The 18,215-nt window shown below is 35.8% G+C and overlaps 1 protein-coding gene across 1 annotated transcript in view; it reads right to left on the reverse strand.

The window, feature by feature from the left end:
• The window catches only part of ACADM (acyl-CoA dehydrogenase medium chain), a 41,732-nt gene extending 25,106 nt beyond the window's left edge, over positions 1-16,626 (reverse strand). Inside the window, exons 1-7 of the mRNA XM_057716008.1 lie at positions 16,514-16,626; positions 12,815-12,902; positions 10,530-10,627; positions 10,220-10,289; positions 9,501-9,601; positions 8,804-8,884; positions 1,760-1,890 (exon numbers count right to left, since the gene is read on the reverse strand). Of these exons, the coding sequence (XP_057571991.1) occupies positions 1,760-1,890; positions 8,804-8,884; positions 9,501-9,601; positions 10,220-10,289; positions 10,530-10,627; positions 12,815-12,902; positions 16,514-16,543 (599 nt within the window). The 5' untranslated portion in view covers positions 16,544-16,626. The remainder of the gene's footprint in view (positions 1-1,759; positions 1,891-8,803; positions 8,885-9,500; positions 9,602-10,219; positions 10,290-10,529; positions 10,628-12,814; positions 12,903-16,513) is intronic.
• Positions 16,627-18,215: the final 1,589 nt, after the last annotated feature.

Here is an 18,215-nt window from a genome sequence, read left to right on the forward strand (position 1 = left end):
AAAAATAGCAAAAATTGTTTTCTAGCTTCATATTTTACCTAATTTGTCTTACTACATGATGAGTTGTACTTAATGAATTCTTAAAATTGTGAAAACTTCTAATTGCATTCTTGGATTTCTCTCAACTTGTTACATTTTAATCGTGTCTTCACTTTTTTATAACTTGCTGATATTATGATAACTTCCTTAAAGATAATGATATAGCACTTCATAATACTGGACATTCATAAAGTGATCGACATATTTAAAATAAATGGTAAACTCACTCTCAGGAATGATGCTTTTCTTGCCAAAAAATAACACTGTAGAGCACATATATTGAATCAAAATTTTTGCAGACAAGGAAAGAGAGCCCGTTCATTATTCCAATCACCAGAAGGTCCTTCTAAAAGTTTCTATTTATATACTCAGTGATGAGTAAATACATTTTTCCCATGACAACTTCACACACTGGACAGAACTGTTGTTGAAGTCCTTGTCTTTACGTTGAGCTATACTCTACATTTTTCTCTTTCACTCATTAATTCCAAACTGGCTTTCTGAAGCAAATGTACAAGCCTACTCTTCTTTGTATGAGACATTTAAAAAATTCCAGAATTCTTCCAATACAACCAAATCTAATTCCTTTATACTTCACATGTTTTCTGTGCTCACCCTAATGAAGGACATTTTCTTGCTTCTGAATTTATTCCATTTTGTCAACACATGTATTAAAAAGTGTTGCCCAGAACCGTTACCACTTTTTTTCCTGCTTGTTTGATGTTATAGTTCTATTACTTCAACAAGAAATTACACTTTTTTTTTTTTTAATTTTATTGGCTGTGTTGGGTCTTTTTTTTGCTGTGTGCAAGCTTTCTTTTAGTTGCGGTGAGTGGGGGCTACTCTTCATTGTGGTGCGCGGGCTTCTCATTGCCGTGGCTTCTCTTGTTGCGGAGCACGGGCTCTAGGCGCATGGGCTTCAGTAGTTGCAGCACATGGGCTCAATAGTTGTGGCCCACGGGCTCTAAAGCACAGGCTCAATAGTTGTGGCGCACGGGCTTTGTTGCTCCGTGGCATGTGGGATCTTCCTGGAGCAGGGATCGAACCCGTGTCCCCTGCATTGGCAGGCGGATTCTCAACCACTGAGACACCTAGGAAGCCCACATTCACTTCTTAAAGGCAGATACATCACACTGTTGATTCTTATCGAATCTTTCTTCATCTTTTTCCACAAATAATGCTATCAAGTATGATTTCCTTCAACATTTTATATTTATACAAGTGATTTTACGACCCTCCGTTGAATTTCATGTCATTATTTTTGGACCTATATATTTGGACGTTTTAAATTTTATTAAAGTAAAATTCTGTCCTCTCTAAAAGATAATGCTTATCACTCAGAATCAGAGAAATATGCTATACCAACAGCTTTCATTTTTCCTCAGTGTCTTAGGGGAATGGTTCCAAGGAGGTATAGGGTAGCGAGAGTAGGGATAGTAAGCCAAGTAGATGGAGCTCTAGCTTTCCTAATCAGATTCAATCACAGCAGGAATTCTTATTTTATTTTACAAATTAAATTTCTGAGACAATTTGAAGAAATAATTCAGGACTTAAGAACAGTTTGTGAAAAATCACTGAACTATTTACAATCTTTTACAGACCTAGTTCTATGAATAAAACTTATCTTAATTGTGGTGATTCAATAATAAAGGAAAGAAGAGAGTGGGAGATTCTGAATATAAAGTAATTAAGAAGCAATACAGAGATGTTTTAAACATACCAATTAGCTTTTCCTCCATTGGTTATCCACATCTTCTGACCATTAATAATATACTCATCTCCTTTCTTTTCTGCTTTGGTCTTTATAGCAGCTACATCAGAGCCTGCTCCAGGTTCTGTTACACAGTAGGCCTTGAATATGTGGAAATGAGATGAAATAATTAAATGTTAATTATTAAATTATGAACATTTAGAAACAGGAATTTTTTTTTTTTTTAATAAATTTATTTATTTATTTAACTGGCTGTGTTGGGTCTTTTTTTGCTGTGAGCAGGCTTTCTTTTAGTTGCGTTGAGTGGGGGCTACTCTTCGCTGTGGTGCACGGGCTCCTCACTGCCGTGGCCTCTCCTGCTGCGGACCACCGGCTCTAGGCACATGGGCCTCAGCAGCTGCAGCACATGGGCTCAATAGTTGTAGCTCATGGGCTTAGTTGCTCCGCGGCATGTGGGATCTTCCTGGAGCATTCTATTTCTTAAGACAGTATTTTAAATACCTTAAAATACCTAAAAATAAAATGTTCTTACAGAATCGAATTGCTCAAATGTAAAAAACATTTAATGTGTAATTTAAAACTAGATGTAGGATACCAATAAACCATATCAAAAGTTTAAATTTAGGTATCTTCAACCAAGTTAAATTCAATTTCACATGAATTCATTCATTCAAACATTTATTGAGTAGTATCTACTATTTACCAGGTTATGAAAGAGGAGATGGAAAAATCATATGAAAAACATCCTGTCTTCAAGATTTTTACAATGTAACAGTGGAGATGGAATACTATATTGAAGGTATATATGTAAGTATTAAAGTCATACACAATGGGCTTAAGAAACTATCTTTGCTTTAGGGTGTCAGAAAGCTTCCCAGAGGTGATGCTTAAATTAAGTCTCAAAAAGGAAAAGGAATTCTTAGGGGGTAATGAAAAGGGGGAATGTGTATTCCAGGAAGAAGTAACACATACACAATGATACAGAGATAAGAAGCAGGGTTATCCAGTGTTTGTGATACAAAAGTATCAGCTTCTATAAAAAGTATACTCTGTACATGTAAGGGAATGGTAGAAAATTAGTCTTGAAAGAAAGGAAGGGGGGAAAAATAAGAAAAAAAAAAGGAAGGGAACAGATGACAAAGAACCCTTTATATTACACTAAAGTTAAAATTTTTATCTGGTAGAAACAGGGGAACCTCTTAAGGCTCTTCAAAAGAGGTATGACAAAATGTAAGCAGTAATGGATAAAGGAAGTGGTAGAAAGCAAGCAATGGGTAGCTGAAGTGTATTCAAGTTTACTGAGTGACAGGTTCTGTGAATACAAGGCCTAAAGGCAAGTTCCTTACCCCTAAGAATGTATTTATACACTGAAGAGAGAAACCTAATAGTTAATTTTAATTCAAAATAGTAAGGGTACATAGGTACATTAGAAACGACTTCTTAGACCTGTAGGGGGTGGGAGGTGATGAATGATGAGGAAGGTGAAAAGAAGAATAAGTAACACTCGTTGAAGGATATAAATCTAAAGGACAAATAAGTGAGGCAACCAGATCTAAGCATGGAAGAATGAAACAGCAGTTGTATAGGGCAAAAGTACTAGCAGTTCAGTATTGTACTGTAAAGTATGAAACTGAAAACCATGAAGAGAGGCTAAAAAAAAGGCAGGCAGGGACCTGGTCCTGGAGGCTGAGGTGTATGCCATGCTAAGGAGAGTAGACTTTTATGCATTCAACAAAAGTTTATCAAACACTTGCTATTGTGCCACAGAACCTGGGCTTCACGGGAATCCAGAACAGCCTAGTGTGCAAAAGTGAGGAATATATATGCATTTTTCTGAGCATGTCAGATTCTAAAACAGGTTCACAAACTAAAAAGTATATTAGATACCACTGCTATTCATGAAATGGAAACACAATGTTTTTGTAAATGCAGGAGTGATGGTTAGATTTACATTTTAGATAATTTATTATTACAGATTTAAGGGGCGATAACAATAACAACAACAACAATTTTTTACTATCTTCCAGGTGCAATTCTAAGTACTTGACTCATCTAAACCTCACAATAATCCTTATGACATAGGTACTAGGTATCCACATTTTATAAATAAGGAAACTGAGACATGGTAAGGTTAAGTAATTTTCCCAAGTTCACAGATCTTGTAAGTGGCATAAGTACCTACGTAAGACTGGAGTTAGGGACACAAATTAGGCAAGAAAGAAAACTTAAACTAAGAAGCAAGATAAGGCAAGAAGATAAGATGAAGTTGAGAACTGTGGTGTGAAATCCACAGGACACAACACTAAACAGGATGTTGGGGAGCTAAAGAGGATGTTATGATGACTCAGTTTTTTAGTTTAAGAAGCTTCCAATTAGGGATAATCTAGAAGAGGAGCAGTTCTATAGAGTGGGGAGAAAATAATTTGGTTTGGGACACATTTCGCTGAAATCTAGCCAAGAAGAAATGTCTAATAGATAAGTCCATGTATAGGAGCGTGAAAGTCAGGGGAGAGGTAAGGGTTGGAACTGGAGACTTAATAGACTACTCAGTGAATATCCCAAAACTTAACACCAGATGGGGAGAGTGATTTGGCAATTTTAGCCAAGAGCAAGCTTTATGTAAATTAATAGTGCTAATGCTATAAGTTATATTTACAAAAGTATAGTATCTGAAATAAGACAGATGGAACCATTCTACTCTGTACTCATCAGACCATGCTACAGTACTATATTTAGCTCTATAATAATATTTTTGAGTCAGTGATTACTAAGAAGGTGATGGGACTTTACTGTGTCATATGAAGAAAAGATGGAAAAAATTGGGGCTAAGTAGCTTAGAAAAGATAAGATCCACACGATAGCCATATTAAAATACTTGAGGGGCTATACAGCCAAGTGAGAGAATTTGAATTGACAGGAGAGAACTAGCGTGAAATTATTCAAACTTATTGAACACCTATTATGGTATCAGGTGGTGAAACTATAAAAGGAAATGACACAATCCTTTCCCTTAGGAGCATGTAATCTAGAAGAGCTTTCTAATGGTCAGTGATACTCCCAAATGTAGCTGCTTCAGGAGGCTGAGACTCCTAGACATAAAAATATGAGCTAGATGGCCTTTTCACAGGTGTGCTATAGAGGAGAGTCACGTGTCACATAAGTTAACTAGATTAATCTTCTACCTAGAGATTCAAAGATGTTTTCAGCATCACAACAAAAAAAGTATTTTATGAATGAACTGTCCAGAAAAGATAATCCTTTAAAATACCAAAATTTTATTTTAAGTAACTTTGGGAATTTTTTCTTCCCTTGAAATATGCTATTAGACATTCCTCTGCTTTATAGTAAGGCATAGTTTTTAGAGTTTATGAAGTGTATGAGTTTGTGTGTTGCTGCACAAAATGGCTGATGCTTCAGAGTTGTTGTCTTATTTGATTGTTTCCTAGTAATTTAAATTAATTTCATAATGCTCTTTCAGCAGAAGCCATTTTTATTTCCATTGCAACCTGTTCTCTTCTTTATCACACTGTAAGTGAAACAAATTAGTAACATTCTTTTATGCATAATTATTTATGAAGAATTTATTATTTACTTATTTTGCATAATTCTACGAATTCTATAATTCTATGAATAATACATTTTGGGTAAGGATCTAAGTGTCTATCAGATTGTTAATTTGTGAGCAGGAGCCCAGTTTTATTCACTGTTCTATTCCAAATCCACCTGGTACACAGTATTCAAATATTTAAAAGAATGAATATAATATTATACCTTTCTTTATTAGGGATGATACCACCACCTTATCTTTGTATAGTTTATTAAACAATTTTGCATTCATTCTCTATTCACTTTTTTTTTTTGTCTTACACTCTAAAGTGACCGGAGGTAGTTTACATAGTACACTTTTTTTAAAAAAAATCATGAGGAAGTGAAAATAAAGATAAACCAGAAAGAAGAATAATATACTACAACACATGCTTTAAGGTTCAAATAATTACTAATGAAGGGCTATAAAATTGGTTCTGTGCTTCCTACTTACCAAAACAAAACAAAACAACAAAAAACTGCACTGTAATTACAAGTATAAACTGCCATACGCTAAGTCTGGCATATAGCAGGGAATTCAGATACTGAGTAAATTAATGGATGAATGAATGGCCGTTAAAGAGAAACAAAATTTCCCCTGGTCATTAGGTATGAAAGAAATTTCTCTACTATATTTTTGCAAAGGGGACACTATGTGAAGATACTCTTATAAAAACTTAAGCATATTGTTTTATCTTTACTATACCTTTTTAGATGTCATACACCCTATTTTCAGAAGAGACTTTGAGGCTAAGTAACTATATAGGATCATATTGCTATTATATGGCTTGAAGCCAGGATTTGGGACCTCAAGTTCAGAGTTGTTTCAGTTATATTTCAGCTATTTCTCAGTTCCACTGGAAATGCATGGTTTTATGACAAGAGTTTTCTTTACCATTGTAATGCTTTTTCAGATGCTTCTGAGTTCTTAGACCATGCTTGGACAAACAAGTTTACTGAATGTCTTGCCCATAACAAGCTTGTCCTAATAGTCTAATACTTGTTTCTAATTGTCTAATACTGCATATATTTTAGGTATATACTTTTTAAAAGATATAACCCAATCTTTGAAAAAGAAATATGGTTTCTAACATTATTTTAATATTATATACATAATATATATGCTATAATACAGTTAGTTTTGATTTCTGGAAAATGTTTTTGAACTAAGTGGTATTAAAAAATAATTATAGTGTGCCCTTATTTATTTCTATACTCACTTCCTCAGCAAGAGTATAAATGAGCATGTGATCTGGTAAGAGATTAAGTCTTACAAACATGCACTAACACTGTAACTGTAAATTAAATCCCCTAACTTATCTTTTTCTGTATCAATTTTTTCCATGACATTATTTTTAAAAGCAAAAATCTAAGAAATTTAAATATTCAACAATAGGGAATAGTGAAATAATTTATAGTACAATTAGATAGCATATTACATAGTACTAAATACCACAGGATTTAAAAAGAACTAGAGCATAAAAAAATGCTCACTATGTTAAAAAGGTTATAAATCTGCATATATAATATGACCTTAATTGTGAAAAATACATCTATATATATTAAAAAATCAAATAGAGTAGTATACAATAAGACAGTTATGCCAGTTAACTTCATATCTGAGGGATAACAGATGTTTTTGTTCTTCTTCATACTGTTCTAAATCTTCTATACTATTTTTACAATCATAAAATTTTTTTAATTTAAAAAAATTTTTTATTTAAAAAAGTTTAAATAAAACATTATATGTAGTATAATTTTATACATGTTACTGAGAATTAACTGACTATAAATTAATCAATAATTTTCATTAATATACCTATTGACTATTTTCATTTTCACCCTTGGCTTCATATTTTGAGTACATCAATTGCACTAGATACATATTTGAGTAATATTATGCACTAGAAGGGGGAAAATGTACACTAAACCTTTATTAATTCAGAAGTTAGAATAATTTAGGGACTAGAGTGAATGTATTTTTACATATACTGAAGATATTAATAGGCAAAACTGCCAAAGGAATGTTCAAAATACTTGAACTACTTCTAAAGACTCTAATATTTTAGAAATACCTATTTATAAATAATAAGATAATTACAAATATTCATATCAGTGTATAAGTTAGGTTCTCCTAAGCATCTCTATGCTACAATTTTTTAGCCTATTTCTAATATTATATATGTTACAAGAAAAGAATGTAGATGCTTCACAAAACTCTTATTAAAAAAAACGAAAAAACATTTACTTATTTATTTATTTATTTTGGCTGTGCCAGGTCTTAGTTGTAACATGCAGGATCTTTGTTGTGGCATGTGGGATCTTTGTTGCAGCATGCTTTTAGTTGCTGCATTCAGGCTCTTAGTTGTGACGCGCAGACTCTTTAGCTGTGGCATCATTTGGGATCTACTTCCCCGATCAGGGATCAAACCTGGACCCCCTGCATTGGGAACGCAGTCTTACCCACTGGACCACCAGCGAAGTCCCTCACACAATTCTTAGGCAATATTGAGAACTAGCCTACTAAGTAACTCTCATTTGTTGAAACAAATTGACAATTAAGTAGGAAATACATATAAATGTCTTTATTAGTTTGCCTGAAATTTAGGTACCTGAAATAAATAAAAAACATTTATTTTCAAATATTACTTTCTACTCTTTCAGACCAACTCTCACAATCAGCTCAAAATAATAATTCACTATATTTCAATATCACAATCACACTCTAGACTGAAATCTGTTTGACTAATAAAAAAGAAAGAAAAATCCTTACGTAAAGTCACCTTCAGAATAGAACTTCAGTATCCATGTGTGTAAAATGTATAAAAATATCTTTTAAAAAAATCCAGTTGAGGGACTTTCCTGGCAGTTCAGTGGTTAAGACTCACCACCGCAAGAGGCACAGAATCCATCCCTGGTCAGGGAACTAAGATCCTGCATGCCACGCAGCATGGCCAAAAAAAATTTTCCAATTTAAAAATTTGTTGAATAGCTCTCAGAAAATTAAATAAAATCTATAAATATCCTTCTGAAGTCATTCAATCATTTGACAAACTGTTATCTTTTCAGTCATATTAATTTCTTATTAGTTCAAATACCTACTGTCATATATTGTCTGAACTTCCTGACACAACCACTCAGTTCTAGAGCTCCAGAGTGCTCCATTAAGTAGCTATTTCTCTCCTGGAAATAAACTAGAGGGTTGTTATGATACTTTCTGGCAACCCAGAAACATCCTAAGTAGGTATCTTTTTCTGGAAATAAGCAAGCGGATTATTTTATGACACTTTTTGGCATCACTGGACATAAATATGTTGCTTTTGTTTTAAAACATCACTGGACATAAATATGTTGCTTTTGTTTTAAAACGTTACATGGCCCAATGTATACATATAGACTGAAAAGGAAAAAGAGCACACTTATTCCCTTCTTTAAATGTGAAATAAACCAGCAGCTACACATACTCACACACATCAGTGGCTCCTCAGTCAGTCTCCCCAAATATTTCTTTTTTTGTTGGTCATTTCCAGCAATAATAACAGGCATTTGCTATCAACCAAAGAAAAGTGAAATTAAAAAAACAAGATATTTTAAAATTAGACATGTAAATTCAAACAATTCAAAACAAGAGAACTATTTTCCCCCAAGGGTAAGCCCAAAGAATTGGCCTTTATTCTGACTCTAAGTTAAGAGAGCTAAAACCATGAGGATATAAATCTATTAATTCAAGTATTTTCATAAAACAAAGTTATATAGGACTTGGTAATATAATATGTAAAAATCTACTGTAGTAAAATGCACAGGTAAAGAATTAAATTTACAATAAATGACATGGCCTCCTAAGAATTACTCACTAAATTTCAGCATTGCCAGCAGTGGCAGCAAGCCATCCCAATCCTTCTCCTGAATGCCCTTACCTAAGAATTGCCACTGAAGCCACAGCCAAAAGTGTACAGTTGCCCCATGAAGGAAACTGGACTAGGACTCTAAGTACTAAAGACAACAGGGCCAGAATAATCAACTCATGGAATAAGAACTCCAGCCTTCACTGCATAATCTTGTGTTCCTTTTTAAAGAAAACTGTGCTCCACCAACTAACCTAACCGAGTAGTACTGTTTCATTAACAACCGCTCAGTTAGGCAATTCATATTCTAAGTAACTTACCCCCAGAGAATTTCCTTCCAGAGCAGTCTGAACTCCTGTACATCCATAAGCCAATTCTTCAGTAATTAAAGAGCTATCAAAAGCTCCAAATCCAAGGCCTCCTACAATATCAAAATTTAAGAGCCCATTATAATATATAGCACATCTCAATAGAAATAAGGGTGAACTATTTAAATTACTTCCAATATAACTTAATTGATACTAACAGCAAATTTGTAAATATAGTATCTATAACATTAGAAACTAAAAGTTTTCTGGCTAGTACAGTAACAAAGTATACTTCTCCAAAATGAGTTTTAAAATTTCAAAAAATTATCTTACTATTTGTAATCTGGACCTGTTTTCCTGTTTCAACTTGATTTTGTAAACACTTGATTCACCTCTGCTAAAACCTTCTGACTGAGGAAAGGAGTGAAAGGAAAGTCTCAATAAAATGTAAAATTGAAGGTAGAATTAAAATGCAACAAATCAACAAACTGTAGAAAAAGAAGTTACTAAGGATTAGGATCAAGTTAACATTGGAACAAGTTATAAAGAAGGAAGAATGCCTCTAAGTGTTGAGTACAAGGCTTCTAAGAGTTGACAAATACAGAAATCTGAACAGGGGCGCAAAGGTAGAAAGCCATTTAATGGCAACAAATATTTGAAAGAATGAGTAGAGTTTCAAAATTTTTCTTGTACATATGCATTCTAGGATTAAAAATTTAAAGAACGCTTACCACAACTTTGTGGAATGTGTGTATTAAGTAAACCAAGTTCCCAGGCTCTTTTAATTAGTGGGACAGGGTACTGAAAGAAAAATAACAAAAATAAACAAAAAAGCCAGTTAGATTTAAAATCCAGATATATTTAAAACTTTGCAAAATATGTCAAAGACTTTTCTCTCCTTAAAATCCATATACCGGACTCGAGGGGGGGGCGTCAAGGAAGGGAGGGAATATGGGGATATGTGTATAAAAACAGTTGATTGAACCTGGTGTACCCCCCAAAAAAAAAAAAAAATTAAAAAAAAAAAATCCATATACCTACCTCGCCAGTCTTATCATATTCTGCAGCAACCGGGATTATTTCTTCCCTGGCAAATTTACGAGCAGTAGCTTGAAATTCTTTCTGCTGTTCAGTGAACTCTAAGGGAAAGTTATTCAGAAAACATTAAAACAGGACAATGAGTTGAGGAAATGAAGTAAGTATGTGGAAATTTATATTTATAATGGAGACTTTAAACCTTGATAACCGGAAAGTCAGATACTACAATGTGCTTTCAGACTAATCAAGATTTCACCACATTATATGAATAAATCTATAGCAATACTAATGCCAAAAAGGTAGGTAAGATTTCTAGCTTTTACAAATGAGTAACAGATATAAACTTGAGTTTTTCTCTTCCAAGTGTTAAGGTAAAAAAAAAATTTTCTTATTATTAGTTCCAAAACAGACTCATCAAATGTTTACTAACACTGAAATGAAACTAATTCGTACAAACATGCCCTGATCTCAAGAGTCAAGCTAATTAGGGTGATAAGACATGATCAGTGACCATAAACCAAGAGAACTTGTTCCAAAATATCACATAAGAATACTAATATCATAATTTCAATTTTAATCCTCCTTTAAACTCAGATAATTTAAGTTTATAAATTAGCACAAAGCAACTGGCAAAAGTGGTGAGAAAGCTCCTCAAATTAATGAAATGGATAGGGTGGCTGGACCAAGGACAGAAGCCAATTACTACCATACTTTTTCAAATCCACACTATTATGCAGTTTTATTGTGGTTGCATCCACCATCAAAGGATAGGTAAAATTTAAAAGAGATATAGGGTATTTCAGGCAAGAAAAATGAAAAAAAAGGCAGAAAGGCAAGAATGAGCAAGAATGTTTAGGAGTACACCAATCATTTGTATAGGGATGTGTAAAATAAAATGTAGAAGTCATTAGAAACTTGGTGTTGAATTGAATAGCCTAAGATCAAATCTCTAACTTTACAGATAAGGTAAACAAAAGCCCAGACTAAGGAAATGATAGCCCCACAGTCTCACAATGAATTAGCAGTAAAAGTATACTTAGAGTTTCAGTCTAGTGTTCTCTACATCACAACTTTACTTCTAAAATTGGGGCCAGTTCATGTCAAAATTTGAGTGGGTAAAGTGTAGGGAAGTCAGGGATCTATTATGCAATATTTAAGAACCTACTCTGATCCAGTTACTATGTGCTAGGACTTTACATATGTCATATAAGTTAATCTTCAAATAAATCCTGTGTCGTAGATATTATCTCCATTTATAGGAAAAGAACAAGGTGCAACTGGTCATAGATGTTATCCCTATTCCTTTTCTTGAGCTCCACAATCTCCCTCCTAAACGCTTATATCTGTCTCATCCTCTGTCACTCAGCAAACCACCATGGTTTTCTCCTGCTAGTCTCTTACCATTGAGCATGAATCTGTAGGTGACAAACTGAAACTAAATAGCAACCATACCAAACCTATGCTAACATCTTAATAAAGAAATAAGATCCATTGTTCCAAACTGCTACCCCCATGTTGTTTCAAAATTTCCACTTAATTCTTTAAAAAAAAAAAAAAAAAACTTTATAAAGATGCTAACAATCTTATAAAATAAAAACCAAAAATGATAACCCTAGGGAGTTTTGAGTTTGTTATTTCTACCTGGATATGAATTAATTATCTCAGCTGCCTTTTAACTATTTTCTGAGACCAAGCGAACCGAGAAAATAAGTTTTTAACTAGAGGAAAGGTAATACTTTTGAACCAAGAAACACTTTAGGGGGCAAAGGATGCTGAAGAAAGGAAAATTTTTTTGCCTGGGGTCTTCATTTTAGAGAGAAAGGGGAAGCAAAATCTTATTCCTTTTCCCTCCAACACCACATGGCTCCCTGATCCCAAGACTGAGAACCACATCTACTGCACCTCAGAAACATCATGGATAAAACAGGTTTCGGCTTATAAGCAGGCACCTAGCACTGTATATCTAATAAGTGTTTAAGAAGTATTTGTTGCATTCATTTCTAAGTTGAAGACTATTCATATGCAACAGTGAATGTTATTTATTTGGGACTATATACTTAAGAAAAATGGCAGGAATATATATGTATGTTGCTAATACAGACTTATGTATAGGATATTATGCTGGAGAAGAAAACAAGATCAGGAAGAATCTGTGGGTGGTGACTGGTTCTATTCACTGACAGACATTACTAAGTTTGTTTACAAACATATTCCAGATAAATACATATAAAAAGCTGCATATATATAAAAAATATGTTTAAAGTTAAAAGACAGAAAAAAACATATACCAAAATTAAATCCTGATCGTGGTTCACAGTGTTGGACAGCTTTTGTATGTTGTGATCTCCACTCAAAACGAGAAAGACTTTTCAGTACCTATAAAGAACAATTCTATTACAATAAATGTGGTAAATTAAACATCAATTAAATAGAATACTGACAATACAAGTAGAGCAACTTGTTTGATCATATTCAAGAACACAGTTTAAGTCATTACTTAAATGTCTTCAATCATAATTCAATTTCTGTATTAAGCCAGTTATCAGATATCTGAACACCTATCATAAAGAAAATTCTTTTTAAAAAAACACAATGCAAATAAAACTGATCAATATATTTGCACCACTAAAATGGAGTGTTTCCAAGACAAGTAACATTCAGGGGTAGTGGCAGACTTTGAACCACTACTCCAGAAATCTCACCTAAAAGTTCTAGTATACGTATGATTGGGAAGTCGGAATGGAGGGGCAACAATAGGATGGTATCATACTACGTTCAAGAGTTGCCTAGTCGATAAACTCTGATACCCTGTCCCTGGTGAGCCTCCCAGGAATGCCTCTGAGAATCTTCCCTTTGGAGGAGCCCATTTTCTTTCTTTTTTTTTTTTATAGTGTACTTTTCTTTTTTAATAAATTTATTTATGTATTTATTTATTGGCTGTGTTTGGTTTTCGTTGCTGCACACTGGCTTTCTCTAGTTGCAGCGAGCAGAAGCTACTCTCTGTTGCGGTGCGTGGGCTTCTCATTGCTGTGGCCTCTCTTGTAGAGCACAGGCTCTAGGCGCGTGGGCTTCAGTAGTTGCAGCACATGGGCTCAATAGTTGTGGCACACAGGCTTAGCTACTCCGTGGCATGTGGTGTCTTCCTGGGGCAAGGCTGAAACCCGTGTCCCCTGCTCTGGCAGGCAGATTCTTAACCACTGCACCACCTAGGAAGCCCCCCATTTTCTAGGATACCTCACTTTATTTAACAAAACAAATTAGCCTAAAACCATGTTCTATATTTTTTGCTGTTGTCTTTAAGTATTCTTAGAATGTTCTAAGACAAAGGTCAGTGCACTATGGTACCAACCAGTTTTGTAATAAAATTCTATTGGAACACAGCCATAACACGTTGTCTATTGCTGCTTTCATAGCAGAGTTGTGAAACCACATGGTCCACAAAGCCAAAAATATTTACTGTCTCTTTACACAAAAGTTTGCCAATCCTATTCTAAACCATTAATATACTACTTGTTTTAACACCTGAAATTACATGCATATCTCTTCAAAAAGATATATAAAAATATAATCAGATCTTGTTCCTTTGCAATCCATTTTTATAGTCATAACAGTTCAATGCACACAGAAAGTAACCACTTGCATTTATTAAAGTTATCAAACTGGAAATCATACTGGAACTCCAGAGTAAATGTTTAAGGAAAGTCAAAATTACACGATTTACACTTCAAGGAATTTGATGGAACTAAATTCTGGTAAGCTAGACATTGAAAGAAAAAAGAAACTCAACAATATACTAAAAGATGAAGAACTGAACTTGCTTATGTTTTTCAAAATCTGTGAAAAGAAACTGTCACTTTGTAGATGACAACTTGTAAACAGAATTACCTACATTTAAAGTGACAATGTAGATTGGCAAATATCTTAATTTAAATAACTCTTTCAAAATAATAACATACTTTATACCACAATTTTGAAAAAATAGAGTATAAAACTTCACATTTTCTTTGCAATTTTCATTAACTTTATTTTGGAAGTAAAACATGGTTTCTCTGATACTCATTCTCCAGTCATCCTATTGTCTAAAGCACTATCCAAACCTATTCTTGTTTAGTCACGTTCCACATATTAATGCACTGAATCTTTGGGTCAAACCTAAGATTAAGGAACTATTTTTATTCTTATTTTGCATATGAAGAAACTGAGCCTCAGGAAGGTCAAGTAAAATTGGCCAAGGTCACCCTTACTATTAGGAACCAGGACTATTATTCTAACATTTACTATCATGAACTCATGCCATCAACTACCTTGCTATACTGCTCTTTCAATTTAAGTATCTAATTGGTTATTAGATTCCATAAAGGGAAAGACAAAACAAAAAGAAAACAATAACAAAAAAAAAACACCACCACAAAAATCAGACCAAAAAACTTGACTCTTCTAAATGTGTTTAGACAGCATTGCACAAAATTAGACCTCACAGTACAGGTAAAGTGGTTTGCTGAGAGCCTTTAAATAGGGAATTATTAGTGTATTTAAAACAATTTACAAAAAGTTTACATATGATTTTTCAGGAAAACAGGTTATGTAAAACAAAGTACAAAGGTAGCTACAGTCAGGGAACAACGTCCAAAGACCTGTTAATTAACTTCTTTTCAAACCTGGAAAATAAGGCTAACCTCATTGGTAATTGTTGAGATGATTAAAATAATGTCTCAGAAGCATAATGCTATATAAGTATTGGTTATTACTTGGGGTCCTCTGCTCAGAACAACGGAATTCCAAATCTCCAAAATGCAGCAACTTTAATCAAGCATTAACTCTGCAATAACATCACAGCTATAATTCTCAAGACTTTTGCATATTTCTTAGGCATTAGAGTCAGTTTTACAGAAGTGTCAAAGAAGAGATACGGGGGTATAAGTTTTCTGGATCAGGTTTTTCTATTTCCCTTTTTTTTTTCCCGAGATTGACAAATCCCTGTCTTTTTTTCTGGTGCCAGAGTTTAGAACTATTTTCTAAATCCCCCAATCTCTGCCTTCAGAGTCCATCTTGTGTAACAATAACAAACACTGGGCAACAATCCATTAGAATTGCTGTAAATTCTAAATCTGCGACTATTTTGGTATAGGACATAACTTTCTTAATTATAAATAACATTTAAATGGCAGTTATGTGTGACTATATAAATATTATTTAAGATAGCAAAACGCATCTAGTGACTGAGACAATTCGACATTTGTGAGACATCTCTACAACGTATATACAAGCTTCAAGGAAAAGTCTGCCCTGGGATTTTCTTTTCTCTTTTTAAGTACACAACGAGGAGCCGTCTCCCTTCACACTGCAAAATCAAAAGCGTATTAAACATTAAGTAACCCAAGGAGCAGCTGCTCCCTTTTCCTTTTTCCCGTGACTTTGCAGGCACCCAAGGTTAACACTATCTGCGTTCTGCACTTTGTAGTATACATCACTTGCAAAGTGAAATTTACGTCATGACTTTCTTCTTAGGCTGGGAATAGAAAGCCGGTAGAATTTTCTCCCAGAGATACTATACTAGTTTAGCAAAAACAGGGCTGTAATTCTGAGGCCCTGGCCAATTCAGAGATGGGTTTACTTCGAGACAGGATGGGATTCCTCCGGGAAACCTCTGGAAGGTTCTCGGGCCATAGAAAGAAAAGGGATACTCTGAAAACTGGACGTCGCCTATATAGGGGGCAGCTGCTGAGGGGATACAGGAAAATGAAAATCCAGGAAGCATTCTGTGCCACAAAGAGAGGGGGGGGGGGGGTGTGAAAGCCAGGCGAGGATCCGGAATTCCGGCTGCTGCCAGAGGTGGGGTAAGGAAGGCCAAGCCGCCCCGAAGCGGACTCCTCCCTTATCACCGCTTCCCGCCCCGCCCGGCCAAACTGACTTTCGGTCCAGGTCCCCCTCGCCAAACACCACAACCTCCATTTCCCACCCCCGCGGAGCCCTGCTTTTCCTCTCACCCCGCAGCTTCGCCTAAACAGCGCTGCCATGTTGACTCTCAGTCCGGGCACTCAGTCTCTAACCCACCCGCTCTTTTCAAGCCGGCTGACGCGCAGGGCGTTGGACCTGTCTGGTCCCGCCCATATTCTGACCCTGACCACCCGCGGTGTGGGCGGGCCCAGGGGGCGGGGCCTGCGAAGGACGCGGCTTCCGAAGGACCGGACTAGAAGGGAAATGAAAGACGGAAGAGGGGCTGCGTGCGCGGTTAGCCGAACGCTCGCTGACTGGGTGACCTCCCCTGCGCCTTCCGCGCCATCTTGGGAGGGGGGTCTGACGTGCTCTTGGTGCCTGATGGCTCGCGAGGGGTGGTCCCTGAAAAGACTTCGCTTCCCGCTGGTCCTTTGAGTTTAGACAACGCGCCCTCCTGAGGGGAAGCTGAGGCTGGCAGCTGTGCGGAGATGGAACTGGGAGGGTGGCAACGGCGGCGGAGGCGGGGACTGGGCGGGCTGCTGGCGCCAAGCTGGGAACTGGGGCACTGGCCAGGCCGAGAATCTGGTGAGGGGGAGTGATGAGGGGGCCTGGCGGTAAGACGTTTCCCTGGCCTTCGACCTTGACTTTTACCCTATCAAACCCAAATCAATTCTGCTTTGAGGAGTCAAAGTATACTTTACTCAAACACTGGGCCGAAAGCGAAGGGATGTTCTGTGTTTAAAATGTAAACAAGCGTAATTTAATCACCGAAGTTAATGTAATCTTTTGGAATGTTTCCAAGGCTATATTTATTACTCTACACGTGTGTAGAAATGTGGGTGCAAGGTGAGCCTATCTAAAGCTTCTGACTCAGCTAGTGAATGTTGGAAGTGAATGTCTGCCTGAAGAATTCTATTTAAAGTCACCCTCTCCAATTAGACTCTGAGTTCTGAAATAACTGTGATGTTACAAAACGGAGAGATTTGTAAAGCTGTGGAGGTTTAGGTGGCTCTTTGTGAAAGCTAGTAAAAACCCAGTGCAAGCAGGGAGTATAAATGTTTCCAGTATTTACCAGGACTTTTCGTTTTTATTGTTACCATTGTAAGTTAGGCCCTCATTACTAACCCCTAAATCTTTTGTTGTTTTTTTTAGGTCTTTATTGCAATATAATTGCTTTACACTCTTGTACCAGCTTTTGAGGTACACCAAAGTGAATCAGCTGTATTTGGACATATATCCGCATATCCCCTCCCTCCCTGTCCTGGCCCTCTAAGGCATCACCCATCATGGAGTTGATCTCCCTTTGTTATACAGCAACTTCCCACTAGCTATCTGTTTTACAGTTGGTAGTGTAAATATGTCTATGCTACTCTCTCACTTCCTCCCAGCTTCCCCTTCGTGCCCCACCCCCAACCCCATGTCCTCCAGTCCATTCTCTGCATCTGCATCCTTATTCTTGCCCTGTTGCTGGGTTCATCAGTACCATTTTTTTGGATTCCATATATATAAGTTAGCATACAGTATTTGCTTTTCTCTTTCTGGCTTACTTCACTCTGTATGACAGACTCTAGGTCTAGCCATCTCATTACATATAGCTCAATTTCATTCCTTTTTATGGTTGAGTAATATTCCATTGTATTTATGTGTCACATCGTCTTTATCCATTCATCTGTTGATGGGCATTTAGGTTGCTTCCATGTCCTGGCTATTGCAAATAGTGCTGCAGTGAACATTATGGTACATGTTTCTTTT

The sequence above is a fragment of the Hippopotamus amphibius genome, chromosome 1 (assembly GCF_030028045.1).
Source record: "Hippopotamus amphibius kiboko isolate mHipAmp2 chromosome 1, mHipAmp2.hap2, whole genome shotgun sequence".
In the NCBI taxonomy this organism is placed as follows: Eukaryota; Metazoa; Chordata; class Mammalia; order Artiodactyla; family Hippopotamidae; genus Hippopotamus; species Hippopotamus amphibius.